At 38.9% G+C, this 12,740-nt stretch overlaps 1 protein-coding gene across 16 annotated transcripts in view; it reads right to left on the minus strand.

The window, feature by feature from the left end:
- Positions 1–12,740, minus strand: part of BCAS3 (BCAS3 microtubule associated cell migration factor) — a 500,892-nt gene that overhangs the window by 474,103 nt on the left and 14,049 nt on the right. For all 16 annotated transcript variants that reach the window (XR_012155467.2, XR_012155469.2, XR_012155468.2 and 13 more), the window contains one exon: positions 3,408–3,489. Coding sequence is in view for 12 of the 16 variants with exons in the window: in XM_073315905.2 (XP_073172006.1) it covers positions 3,408–3,489 (82 nt within the window). In the remaining 4 variants the exon portion in view is untranslated. Of the gene's footprint in view, positions 1–3,407; positions 3,490–12,740 lie in introns of those variants that run through there.

The following is a 12,740-nucleotide window of genomic DNA, read 5'->3' on the forward strand; positions in this document are numbered from 1 at the left end:
AAATAGCCGTAGTTCGTCAGCTAATTACAAAGTTGACAATATTCCCATAAAGAAAAAGCCCTGCACAAATTTTAAATACAAAGTATTAAATTCTAACAGTAGGTTGCTACTGCTCTAACACATTCCACTTTGTGATTAATATTTTAACTGAATTTAAGATCGACTTAAACCTAACTTTAGTTTAGAGTTCTGTGCAAGGACAAGCTCTGCTTAACAGTTCTAGTAAATAGCTCTCAATACACTATTCCATAGATTCCTAACTTGTGTACCACTTCCCCACTTAACTCCAGGCCTGAGCAGAAAAGTAAACAACAGCTCAAATTAGGTCGACTGCAGTGGAATGTGGCAGCCATTTTACACAAGAAACACTACTTAGCAGCTGTACGCAGGAGAGTTGCTTCTCCAGTTGAAGTTACAGGGCGAGTTTTGGTCAAACAGAATATTGCCCAAACTGAGGCTCAGCCAGGACGCTAACAGGGCAACTCCTCATGCTCTTAAAAGTGCCATGGGATCCTGGATGACAAAATTGTCAGGATCTTAATTCTAGACCAGACTTCTTAACCGATAATTTGCAAATCAACAGAAAATTTTAAGACAACAGAACAGCACCTGATGTTTTAGTGAAGCCCATCTCATTCTTTTAGCTATATCAAGTTAAAATGTTAGTATGCCGGTTCTCTCTTCTGAGAGCATAGTAGTTCCACTTTCAAAATACTGGAGAGGATTATAAGCAAATGTGAACTGGCCTGTTATTTGGGAATTGCCTGTATTTGGGTTGAACAGTCTCAGATTTTAAGAGGATTTGCTTGTTTATGCATAGTTGCTCAAATTTTTCAGCAAACTCTTCCAGGAGGTTACTCAGAATTTCTGAAACAACGTAGTTGAGCAAGCAAGACAGCTGGTCTCAGAACTTGATAAAACCACATTTAAGTAATCTTCAAGAGAGGAGGTGGCTATTTGTACATTAAGAGACATGTCAAAAACCTCAAACACTGGAAAGGTCAATTTGTTTGAAAATGGTTTACTTAAAATAAGCAAAAAAAGAGGAACAAATTAAAAGCTAGCTCCACTCCAACTAGAAGAAGTGACAAAGAATTCCCATTCCACTTATTTTTCTGATCAGAATGGGAAAGTAACTGTGTTTGAATACCAGAAAAAGCTCCAACGGCTGATATTTCAGGGGCACATGGGTGGTCTGTTATAATATTACAAGTTTTAGAAAATACTTATCATTTTTCCCATATGTGAAATAAAAAAGAGCCTTCATGTTTTTGGCAAACTTACTTACTTTTGAGAAAGCAAAATGTCGTCTTGAATTTAATGTATGCTATATTATTTACATTATATACTTTTTATTAAAGTTACTTCTTCATGTACATTAGGTTGGATCTCAAGCACTGCCTCTTGAACAGATGACAAAGAAAACTTAAAATCTTTTACACATCCCAAGAGTTTGAAAGTTTGAGAAGGTAAGGACCACAAATCATGAATAAACTCTGCAGTGTATTTGAATATGAGTCTCTAACTATAAAAAGCATTTCTAATCCTACTGCTAGCAATCATCATCTTGCTAAGGAAAAAAATGATACTTGGGGTAAAGGACGACAAGGTATTAATGGAGTGTCAACTCTATCATAATGATTGTAACAATTATTACAAAAATTGTAGTGGTTTAAAAACTGTTTTCTCAATTTTTCTTTACTGAAACTGTGGAGTCCTTTTGGAGGAGACTTTTAAAAATAAATTCCTGTCTCCCGCATGTAGACCTTAAAAATCACATGACAATTTTTCCTAAGAGTGGGAGTTTGCTTCAGTATCCTTGATGAAAATTTTCCCTGCCTTCCGCTGTTGCACAGCATTCTATATGCTCTTTGACTGGGAGGGGTTGCCAGTGCTTTGGAGGACAGGATTCAAATTCAAAATGATCTGGACAAACTAAAGTAATGCTCTGAAGTACTCCACTTAGGGAGGATCAATCAATTGCACACATACAAAATGGGAAATGACTGCCTACGAAGGAATACTGCAGAAAGGGATCTGAGGGTCATAGTGGACCACAAGCTAAATATTAGTCAACAGTGTAACACTGTGGCAAAAAAAGCGAACATCATTCTGGGATGTATTAGCAGGAGTGTTGTCAGCAGACATGAGAAGTAATTTTTCTGCTATACTCCACGCTGATTAGGCCTCAGCTGGAGTATTGTGTCCAGTTCTGGGCACCACATTTCAAGGAAGATGTGGACAAATTGAAGAAAGCCCAGAAACTTAAAAACTATTCAAGATCTATGAGAGAAGATGGAAAAAAGTGGGTTTGTTTAGCCTGGAAAAGAGAAGACTGAGAACGGACATGATAACAGTTTTCAAGTACATATAAAGTTGTTACAACGAGGAGGTAGAAAAATTGTTCTCCTAAACCTCTGAGGATAGGACAAGAAGCAATGGGTTTAAATTGCAGCAAGGGCAGTTTAGGGCTGGACATGAGGAAAAACTTTCTAACCATCAGGGTAGTTAAGCACCGGAATAAACTGCCTCGGGAGGCTGTGAAATCTCCATCATTGGAGATTTTTAAGAGCAGGTTAGACAAACACCTGCCAGGGATGGTCTAAATAAAAACTTAGTTCTGCCATGAGCGCAGGGGCCTGGACTAGATGACCTCTGGAGGTCCCTGCCAGTCCGACAATAGTTGCTCCTATGATAGTGAGATAGGATTTAAAACAAAACAATATCTGAAATCACCCCCCAGCAGTATTTTAGATTAACACATTAATTGATAAAATAATTAATTATGAAGATTATTATTTCAAAATAGAAGCATAAGAGTCTCTAGAATATTTAGGATATCCAGGCCCAGCAGTTCTCTAGCTTATGAAGAAAGCAGCAGCTGGGGTTAAAAACAGGAGTTAAAAATTTTAAGTAATTCAGAATTATGGAGGGAAAAAAATCAAAAGCACTTACAAAAGACACACACATTTTTGAGACCGAAATCTCATGCAGAAAAAGAGTCCAAAGAACAAAGAAGCACTCCTGTGCATCTCTAGTACCCTCCGTTTATTGGTTCTTAACAGTGAACAAAAGTTATGCTCATATATTTTTATAAACAAGCAGTTATCTTGGCAATTTTATGTCGCTGTCAGATAAAGTAACAAAAAAAATGTCTGGGAAACAGACCAAGTCAAGACTGGAGCATGGAACAAATAGATATGAAAATCAAGGAACAGTGATATTAGTAAAAACCAAACTACTCTGCAAGAGTAACTTATTTTAACTACACTTCTAACAAATGGAAAGCTGACATACCGGGCTATGATAAATATTCAAGTAAAACTTTTAAAGAAAAAATACTGATTCATTCAGTATGTTGAAGAGAACATACATTTAGCTGTGAACTGTCACAACAATGCACTTACTGATTTGTGGAGCGGGCAAGATTCGTGCAGCTCGAACTGGGCCGTGTCGAACAGAAAAGAGTTCCTGAGCTTCACCACTGATCTGCATAATATACAAATTATAAACAACGTAAAGAATGTTACTTGTTTTAATAAACCATAAAACTTCCCTCCTCCCATACCTAATTCACTAAGTATCATTTCTTAAACTTTGCCATGCCTTCCGCATAGCACAAGTGAACCCACTTTGCAGAGTTTTGAGGGGTTCTTGTGTGTTTGGCGCTGTAACAGGGTCACAGAATGCCCTATTAATAGTTGTTGAAACCATGAGTGATCTGCAGGTAAATTACCGTATAGGTATTTAAGCTATAAACACGTTTGCACCGGTACAATTGCATCTGTGCTGATTTAACTACTTTTAAAAACAAAACAAACACCACAGATTTAGTTAAATCAATGCAAAAAACTGTGCGTTAGGCCCCTAGGTGAGCCGTAGCTTTTCTTTGGAGCCAGGTAGGGACTCCAAAAATTAGAGGCAAAAGGAATTCACTAGAAATAAATTTCAGGGGAAGTGTTTTTCTTCTCTTCCTTGGTAACTTCCAGATGTGCTCAGCAAACTTAAATATTTCATACACTAAGTTAAGTTCTGGTTCACCCAAGACCTGGAACAGCAAACTGGAATAGAAAATATATTTCCTTTCTATCCAAGCATCTTCAAACCTGCCTCTGCTACCCCACCCCCCCAAAAAAATCAATTTTCTATACCATTCCCCTAGAGAAGACATTTTAGAGGTCTTTACTATAATTTGTCAGTTATTTTTAACACAGGTCCTTCACATCAAGAAATGCATGTTTTACATTAGGCTACATAAAATACAAGAGTGCAATACAACTTTCATAAGTATACTGTACATATTTCAGAAGATACAAGTCCTCAACTTGGCCACTGATTAATAGAGTTTGTTGTACACACTGTATGTTTTATTAGACAAGGCAAACGAATCTCTGATTAAGGGAATCAAATATTGGATTTAAAGGGTCAGAGAACCTGAAATCTTAGTGTACCATATATTGTATAGGTGTTAAAATTGTTTCAAAAGTACGAAGTCAAACTAATTGTTAGTCACTAATGGAAATCTTGAAAAGATTAAATCAAAAGTAGTTAAGAAGAATTTCCAGACTTCCTGTAAATGGTCGGTCACAATGTATTTTCATAACTGCTTGGTAATGGATCCGATATGGAATGTCAAACTTCAGGAAAATGGCAAACATTATGAAACTCATTTCCAAATAACTAAGAACTTAAAACAGATGTAATGAAGCTAAAAATTTAACCAACATGTTGGCATACTATTTTTGGAAGAGAGTTTGCCAAACAAGCATTTTACAATATCAGAAATGCATACAATTTGAAAGAAAGACCTCATAACTCGATAAGTATTAAACCATAAATCTAACACAACCTTTTAAAAATGTCTTTTTATATTTCTTCAATTACTTCCTGCAGTTTAGATGACAAGTTGGAAAAATAAAAATCCACTGCTATTTGAGCAACAAATCATGACCAGTAACTCCAACTCACACTTTGTTGCAACTTCTTAACTATAGCTTATCACCATTGCTAGAGATAATGTACGTCAAGCTGCTGCTGCTTATCCCCTTGAACCATCTATTTGTTATGAAGACTATATGCAAATGCTATACTTACTACAGTAAACACTCCACCTTTTTATAACTAAACATTGAACACTGACAACTTTATTTCAGTTTTCCACCTACTCTCCTGATTCAATTTAAAATAACATTCAGGACAGTACAAAACTTTTGGGAAAATACTGGTCTTTACACTTCTCTCAGGGACTTGGGGCCTATTCCAGTCTCACAACTGAATGAGTCAGGAGTAATACCAATTAAGTGATTAGAACTATTCCTGATATAGATGGCTATAAAACTAATGTAAGAAAGAGGAGACTCAGACCCTTAATCCATCCTGCTCTTATTTTATTACGTAGATTATCAGCATCCGGGGTTTCAGAGTAGCAGCTGTGTTAGTCTGTATCCGCGAAAAGAACAGGCGTACTTGTGGTACCTTAGAGAAATTTGTCAGTCTCTAAAGTGCCACAAGTACTCCTTTTATCAGCATCACAGATTCTGCTTTGCCATTTAGTAACAGTGCTTGTACAGTACATACAATTTTAATTATTCTATTTCTTTCAGAATAATTTCAGATTTAACAAATTAGTAATTTGATGACGGACAGTACGCTGCCTCTCCTAGAGCAGGAGGTGTGGTCCCTGCCCCAAAGAGCTTGCCACCCAAGTTATGTACAAACCGAATGATAGTATGATGTTCAAAGTCAAACTGGTGAAGCTACGTTTCCCGTGACACCCTCCACAGATTTAATTCTTCAATGCATCATGGGTTTTCTTGTTTGGGGGAGGGGCGGGAAGGAAAAAGGAAGAGAAAACAAGAGAGCCTGTACCAAGCATAATGGGCAACATGGAAGAAGGCACCAATGGGGCATGGTTAGGAAGGAAGGTTGGAGAGAGTAAAAAGTGAGAGAAGGAGTAAGAGGAAATGAAAGCAGAGATGTAGGCAGGAGTAGGTTTTGTATCTGTGGGAACACACCAGTTCTATAAAAAGGAAAAAGTGGGAAAGTATAAGACTTTGAAACTATTATTATTGGCAGTTAAGGGGTTGGTTTTTTTTCCAAAACCATGAAAGAGTGGTTCACATATGTATGCACACAAATGACTACAAAGGAAACAAAAAGGAAACAACATAACAGAAGTATGGAAGAAGTGATTCACATATGATACCAACCCAATTCAGTCACCTCGTGCTACTTTTTGAGCAAGCCAGCACATCAGCTCTAGCGCCAAACAAAGTAAGAGGCCCAACAGTATAAAACAGTTAAGGAGGCCAAAACCTGCTTAACTGAGATTCTGATCTCAGATATAGCAAGTTTACAAAAGCATACATATTTCGTTAGGGATGCTGAAGAGGTGGTAAAACTTAAGGCTGGGATTTTCAAAGAAGCTTAAGGGAATTAGGTGCCCAAATCCCACTGAAACTCATTTGTAACTCCATTACATATGGGTACATAACTCCGTTAGGCTTCCTTGAAAATCCCAGCCCAAGTTCCTTATGGCTATGCTGCTTTTCTTCTTCAATGTGTTGTATAAGCATTTACTTATTAGTCCTCCACACCTATGGAAGGTAGGCAGGTATTATTCCCATTTTACTGATAGGGGAAACTAAACCAAAAGGAAAGCAAAGCAAATTGCTCAAAGGCACAGAGTCAGTGGCCGAGCCAACATTTGAACTCAGATGTTACCAACTCCCACGGCACGACAGCATGTCCTTCTCTCCTACTTTAAGCAGCATAAAGACAGGGTGAAGATTTTAAAATCTTAATACATGCATTTTGTTGTTTACAGAACAGTAAAATCCTAGATGCTTCTTGGGTTTGTTTGCAAGGGGAACCTCTATGGTCTCTTTTGCAGTTTAAAACTTACATATTAGAATAAATAAGTTTCAAAACAGATTGGTCCCACCCAACAATACCTGTTCTTTTTTTTTTGTGATTTGTGTTCGTAAAAGGACCTGAGTTATTAGCCTTGGAGACCGATGTCTTTTATTTATCCACAGAACAATTAAAGCTTTATCACCATTGCCCTGGTAACGTGTCCCAATCCTGACCGGAAAGGACCATCTCCAGAGGAGAGTGACATTTGTACGGTCTCACAAGGACGGCCATACTGGGTCAGACCAATGGTCCATCTAACCCAGTAGCCTCTCTTCCAACAGTGGTCAATGCCAGGTGCTTCAAAGGAAATGAACAGAACAGGTAATCTTCAAGTGATCCATCCTGTGTCCCCCATTCCCAGCTTCTGGCAAACAGAGGCTAGGGACACTTCAGAGCATGGTTTTGCATTCCTGCCCATCCTGGCAAATAGCCATTGCTGGACCTATCCTCCATGAACTTATCTTGTTCTTTTTTTGATCCCTATCATAGTCTTGGCCTTCACAACATCCTCCAGCAAAAAGTTCCACAGGTTGACCGTGTGTTGTGTGAAGAAATACTTCCTTTTGTTTGTTTTAAACCTGCCTCCTACTAATTTCATTTGGTGACCCCCAGTTCTTGTATTATGAGGAGTAAACAACACTTCCTTATTTACTTTCTTCACACTAGTCATGGTTTTATAGACCACTATCATATCCCCCCTTAGTCGTCTCTTTTCCAAGCTGAGGAGTCCCAGTCTTATTAATCTATTCTCATATGGACGCTGTTCCGTACCCCTAAATCATTTTTGTTGTCCTTTTCTGAACGTTTTCTAATTCCAATATATCTTTTTTGAGATGGGGCAACCAGTATTCAAGATGTGGGCGTACCATGGAATCAGACAGAGGCAGAATGATATTTTCTGTCTTATTATCATTCCCAACATTCTGTTCGCTTTTTTGACAGCCACTGCACATCTCTACTGATTTAGTCCTCATCTCCTTGCTGAGACTGCCAACAAAGTGGGCCAAGGTTTTCTGACTTGGACACCTGTCCTGCTAGGAACTGGACTGGGACAGACTACCACATAAGCCATACAGTCACAGAATGGCTAACAACTTTCTCTCCACCAACCTGGGCTAGCTGTGAGCTGGCAACCAGAAGGTGGAAGGCTACACATCCCATTACCAATCCCCTGAGCAACTCAGTCTCCCAAACACAGACAAAATATTAATAGACTTTAAATTCTTCAGAAAGCACCTGCAGAGGAACTGGCTTGTGGCTGCCATTTTGGATTTGCTCCAGATAAGTAGTTGAGTCCCTGTGGCAGCTTTCAAGCTCTTAAAGGTTTTCTTTCCCATTCCAAAAGCAAAGAACATTTCCAAACAGGTTTTAAGAATCAAAAATGAAGCTTTAAAAGCAGCCTCAGGTACTCTTTCTATAGAAAGGGTGAATCCAAAATGATGGCCACAAGCTGGTGTGGTGGGACTTCGCAGCTTCCACAGTCTAAGGAGTCAAGACACAGGTTGGTTGTATTTTTCAAGCTTCAGATCTCTATGCAAGATTGCAAGCAAAGAATCCATCAAATTTCAGTTCAATTCCCTCTAGTTCCTTTCTCCTGATATGAGAACAGATTGAGGAAAGGGAGTGAAGCCATCCCCTCTTCCCTTAAACATTTTGGGCCAGTACTTCGTAAGTATGGCAGATCAGGATCAATCTGGACCATTGCTTAATTTTTGATGAGAGACTTCTGTTGTTTCAGGCATACCAGTTTGAACCCATAACAAACAAAAAGGTTTGTTTACACTGTAAGGACGATAATATTAAAATAGGTTTCCTTCGGTCAAAAAAATGCCAAACATACACCAAACCAAAAGAAGGAAAAAATAAATTAGAAATTTGACACTTAAAATAAAAATGCAAATTGTTAGTATACAATAACAGCACTGTCACATGAATACATAGTGAAGATGTTAGGTAAGATATCAGAAATCTACCTTTTGGTTTTTGAATATTGTATTGAATGACAATAATATCGTAGGAAATCCTAAATTATTATTGATATCTGTATGAACTCCTGTTTGACATGATCCAGTTCAAGAGGAATACTACCAAACAAGATATTTGAAGGGGGGGAGCAAACAGCCAGAATTTTAGTGTTTACATTCAAATGTATAGTTGTAATAAAAAAAAAAAATCTCTGCAGTGATAACAACCTAATTACTTTTGCATTAGGCAAAAGGATGAAGAGAGAAAGTGAAATAGCTAGAAATTGACGACTCAACTTTTCTTGTGTAAGTGGACAAATAAGAAAAAGTAAACAATCAGTGTTAACGATCAAAAGTAAAATTAGATTTGTAAAATTCTTTCTTCTTTGTTTTAATAACCCAAACCATTATTAGTAACATAGGGCATGTCTGCACTGCATACTCCTGGCAGTGGTGTACAGAGTACGTGTAGCTACACATCACAGCAAAAAGCAGGCTGCACTCACACTGTGGTGTGTAACTATACATAGCAGCGAAAGGCTCTGGCAGGGAAAGACAGTGGGGACTTCTGGAACCCTTCCTTGCTGTTTCCCTGCTGCTTGCCTGTCCCCTCTGCCAGAGTCCTTCACTCCAGGTTCCAAATACTGGGGAGGCAGCAGGATGCTATGCTACTAAAAACAGGAGCATAGATAGGGAGACACTGCTTGGATGTGCAGAGAACCATGTTGGGTCAGGCATGTCTCTATTCTACTTACCTAACCAATGCCTCACCATCTACACTGGCTATTTATAACCATGCTAGGGAACATGCAATGTGTATTGTATATGCCACTGTAAAGCATATGCAGTGTAGGCAAATCCACAGGCCATTTGTTTCTTAAAATAAGACTGCCGACCCATCCCCCCACATCAGACATATCCCTCTGAACAAACAGACACTTTTCCTAGGCACATTAACAGCTCAACATGAGAACCTGGAACGATGTGTGATACAAATATAAATGCGCTATATAGAACAGCTGTTTGCAGCAGCCAGTTGGAGTGATGCTACCCTTTTCATTCTCCCCTATTTGGTATAAACTTTCTGTATGCCTAGATGCGTGTTCTCCCTTTGCCTGGAGTGGAGATATCTAAAAACATTATAAAACTCTTCCCTGTGGTTTGAATGAAGTGTTAAAATTGCAGCCACTAAGGAAAACAGAGGACATTAAATAAAATACAAAGTGTAGTTAAGCAGCTTGCTAATGCGTTTGGTCACAGATGCATCAATACTACCATTATAAACGTAACATGTTTTGAGGGGGTTTAATGTGCTCAGGCTGCAGACTACATACATGTTTGTAATTTGGGACCGTGTTTCTTCACCCCTGCCCTCAACACCCACAAGAAGAAAAGAAGCAGGTGTACGGAGAACCACCAGGATAGGGACAGAATGATACTTTATAGCTCTCCTTTCTTGCTTTGCCCTCTAACCAAGGAGGGTCCCGTGGAATGCCCTTCAAAGACCTTGTTTCACTGCTCAAACAGGTGTGTTTTTTACCTTGGTGTAACTAACATGTGCGAGCTATCCTGTGGTAAACACCACAGTGAAGATCAGGCACTTTACCTTGCAGTAAAACTAAACGCACCCCAGTCAACCAGCGAAAGGCTTTCATTGCAGTAAAACCAAAGCGCCTTTGGATAGCTCATGCGTTTTAGTTACTCCAAGGTTAAAAAGGGCCCTTTTTTAGCAGTGAAGACAAGGCCAAAGCCTACTGATACTACCACTCCATCTGCCAAAGGGTTTGCTGCAGAGAGGCGTGATGTTTTCCTTTCCTTCCTCTCCCCAGGTTCTGAGCACATTATAAATCACACAGCTTTTCAACACAATTGGCTGTGCAAGTGATGTGTGTTCAAACAAAACCAGTACTCTTTTAAATCTGTACAGAACTCAAAACATTTGTAGTATGAAAAGAAAACAAACAAACCTAGAAGAATGATTAGCCCAGTCCCTGTCCTTATGCCCACCTCCCAAGTCTTCTGATGCTTTTAAAGGTTAGACATCTTGATCAGTCTCACATTTTTCTAAGTGCCTACTGCAAGCCTGCACCAGGGTCTCCATGTTGGGGATGACTGTTCAGGTCCCAATATCCTCTGGTCAGAAGAAACTGGGAAGAAAGCACTTAATTTGTCATTAGCTTCCTACCGCATAAGTCACAGACACTTTTACCACCATTGACTAAACTGGAGAAGGAAGGGAGAATGGAACTGGTTTTCCCAGCCACCACCATGCTTTTTTGAGAACTGAGGAAGGGAAAAGAATTCACACACACACACAACTAGCTACTGCATTTGCAGTAGACTGTGTAACACATTAAAAATCTTAATATTTATTAACTGGTAAATATTGGCCCATCATTTTTACATTATGACAATGAAACAAAGGAAAAGTCAGAGAATAGCATGCCATCCTTAACTTGCCCAGCTATGACCAGTACTCCATGGGTCTCTAATCAGTGGATGTAATCGACCCTGTAAGCTGCCATACCAATAAAGATTGAAGTAGCAGTATTGTACCACAACTTTTACAACATATATTTAAATATATGTTATGTTTACTATTATGCAGTTCCCTTTGAACAGGCAAAGTTCCTAATTTATTAAAATTAATGCCTAATAACTCTGTTCTAACTGAATAGGGAAAATCTAAATTAATGTCGCCTTCTACTTCTGAAACCTCCTGTGTACAATGAAAAACGTTATCACCCACAAAAGCAGCCAAAATGCATTTCTGTGAATAGGAATATCTATCTAAAACAGATTCTTGTAAACCACATTAAGCATAAACCAATTCCAACTGCTTTCTGGTTCTGACACAGTATTTGAAATACAAGACTGGGGGCAAAGGGAAAACAAATTCCAAACACAACACAAAACCACATTGCACAATTACTGAATGGGAACTTGTAGTCATTACTTTTGTATAATCCCAGATTTCTTCCCACTTCGAAAGGCATATTTTAAAAACACTTTTAACCTTCCCACCCCCATTTCAAAACAAAGATCAAAGAAAACCAGTTTGGATGGATACCTTCTGCATCTTATACAATACAGATTTAGACATTACACCTCAGAACTCCAGCCGTTACTTCAGCACCCAGCAGTCCGAACATTATTTCAGTCCTTTGAAGCCGATCAAATGGTATCTTCCATTTGCAAGTAACACTTCTGTAATCAAAGATCTTTCTCCAAGGAAATGTTAATGTAAAACCACTCGGACTGCAGAGACATACATACACTCCTGGAGGCAAACTACAAAGGTGTTTAGAAGTCAATGTAACACCACTATGAAAAGCGTCAGCTTAGTAGCTGTCATAAACACTTCATAATCACGCAGACGCAAACTGGACTGCCTGCAGCTCATTATTTTATTATGTACTGAATAGGGGTCCAACTGAAGGAGGAAAGAAATCACAATGCTACAGATGATAGCCTCAGTGTATAGCTTTTCACTTAAACTTTGGGACTCTTGCTTCTTAAAACAGAAAGGGCTTCTAAATAAAATCTTACAGATTTCTCTTGTCAGGTTTCTTGAGCTTTAGCGTGCTAAAAATAACAGTGTGGATATTGCAGCTAGCTAGCTGCCCAAGTACAAGCCAGCCTTACTAAGGGGTCCTTACTTGGGTGGCTAGCCTGCGCCACTGCTCACACCACAAAGTCTACACTGCTATTTTTAGCACGCTACCTGAAGTCGAGCTCGCACGCATCTGTCTCTACCCGCTCTGGGAGGTGCACCCCCAACTGCAGTGTAGCCAGACCCTAAGAGGATGTAGAAAGGATACATATACAGAATATATGCTATTGCCAAGTGAATGGCATAAT

The sequence above is a fragment of the Lepidochelys kempii genome, chromosome 17, assembly GCF_965140285.1.
Source record: "Lepidochelys kempii isolate rLepKem1 chromosome 17, rLepKem1.hap1, whole genome shotgun sequence".
Taxonomy (NCBI): Eukaryota; Metazoa; Chordata; order Testudines; family Cheloniidae; genus Lepidochelys; species Lepidochelys kempii.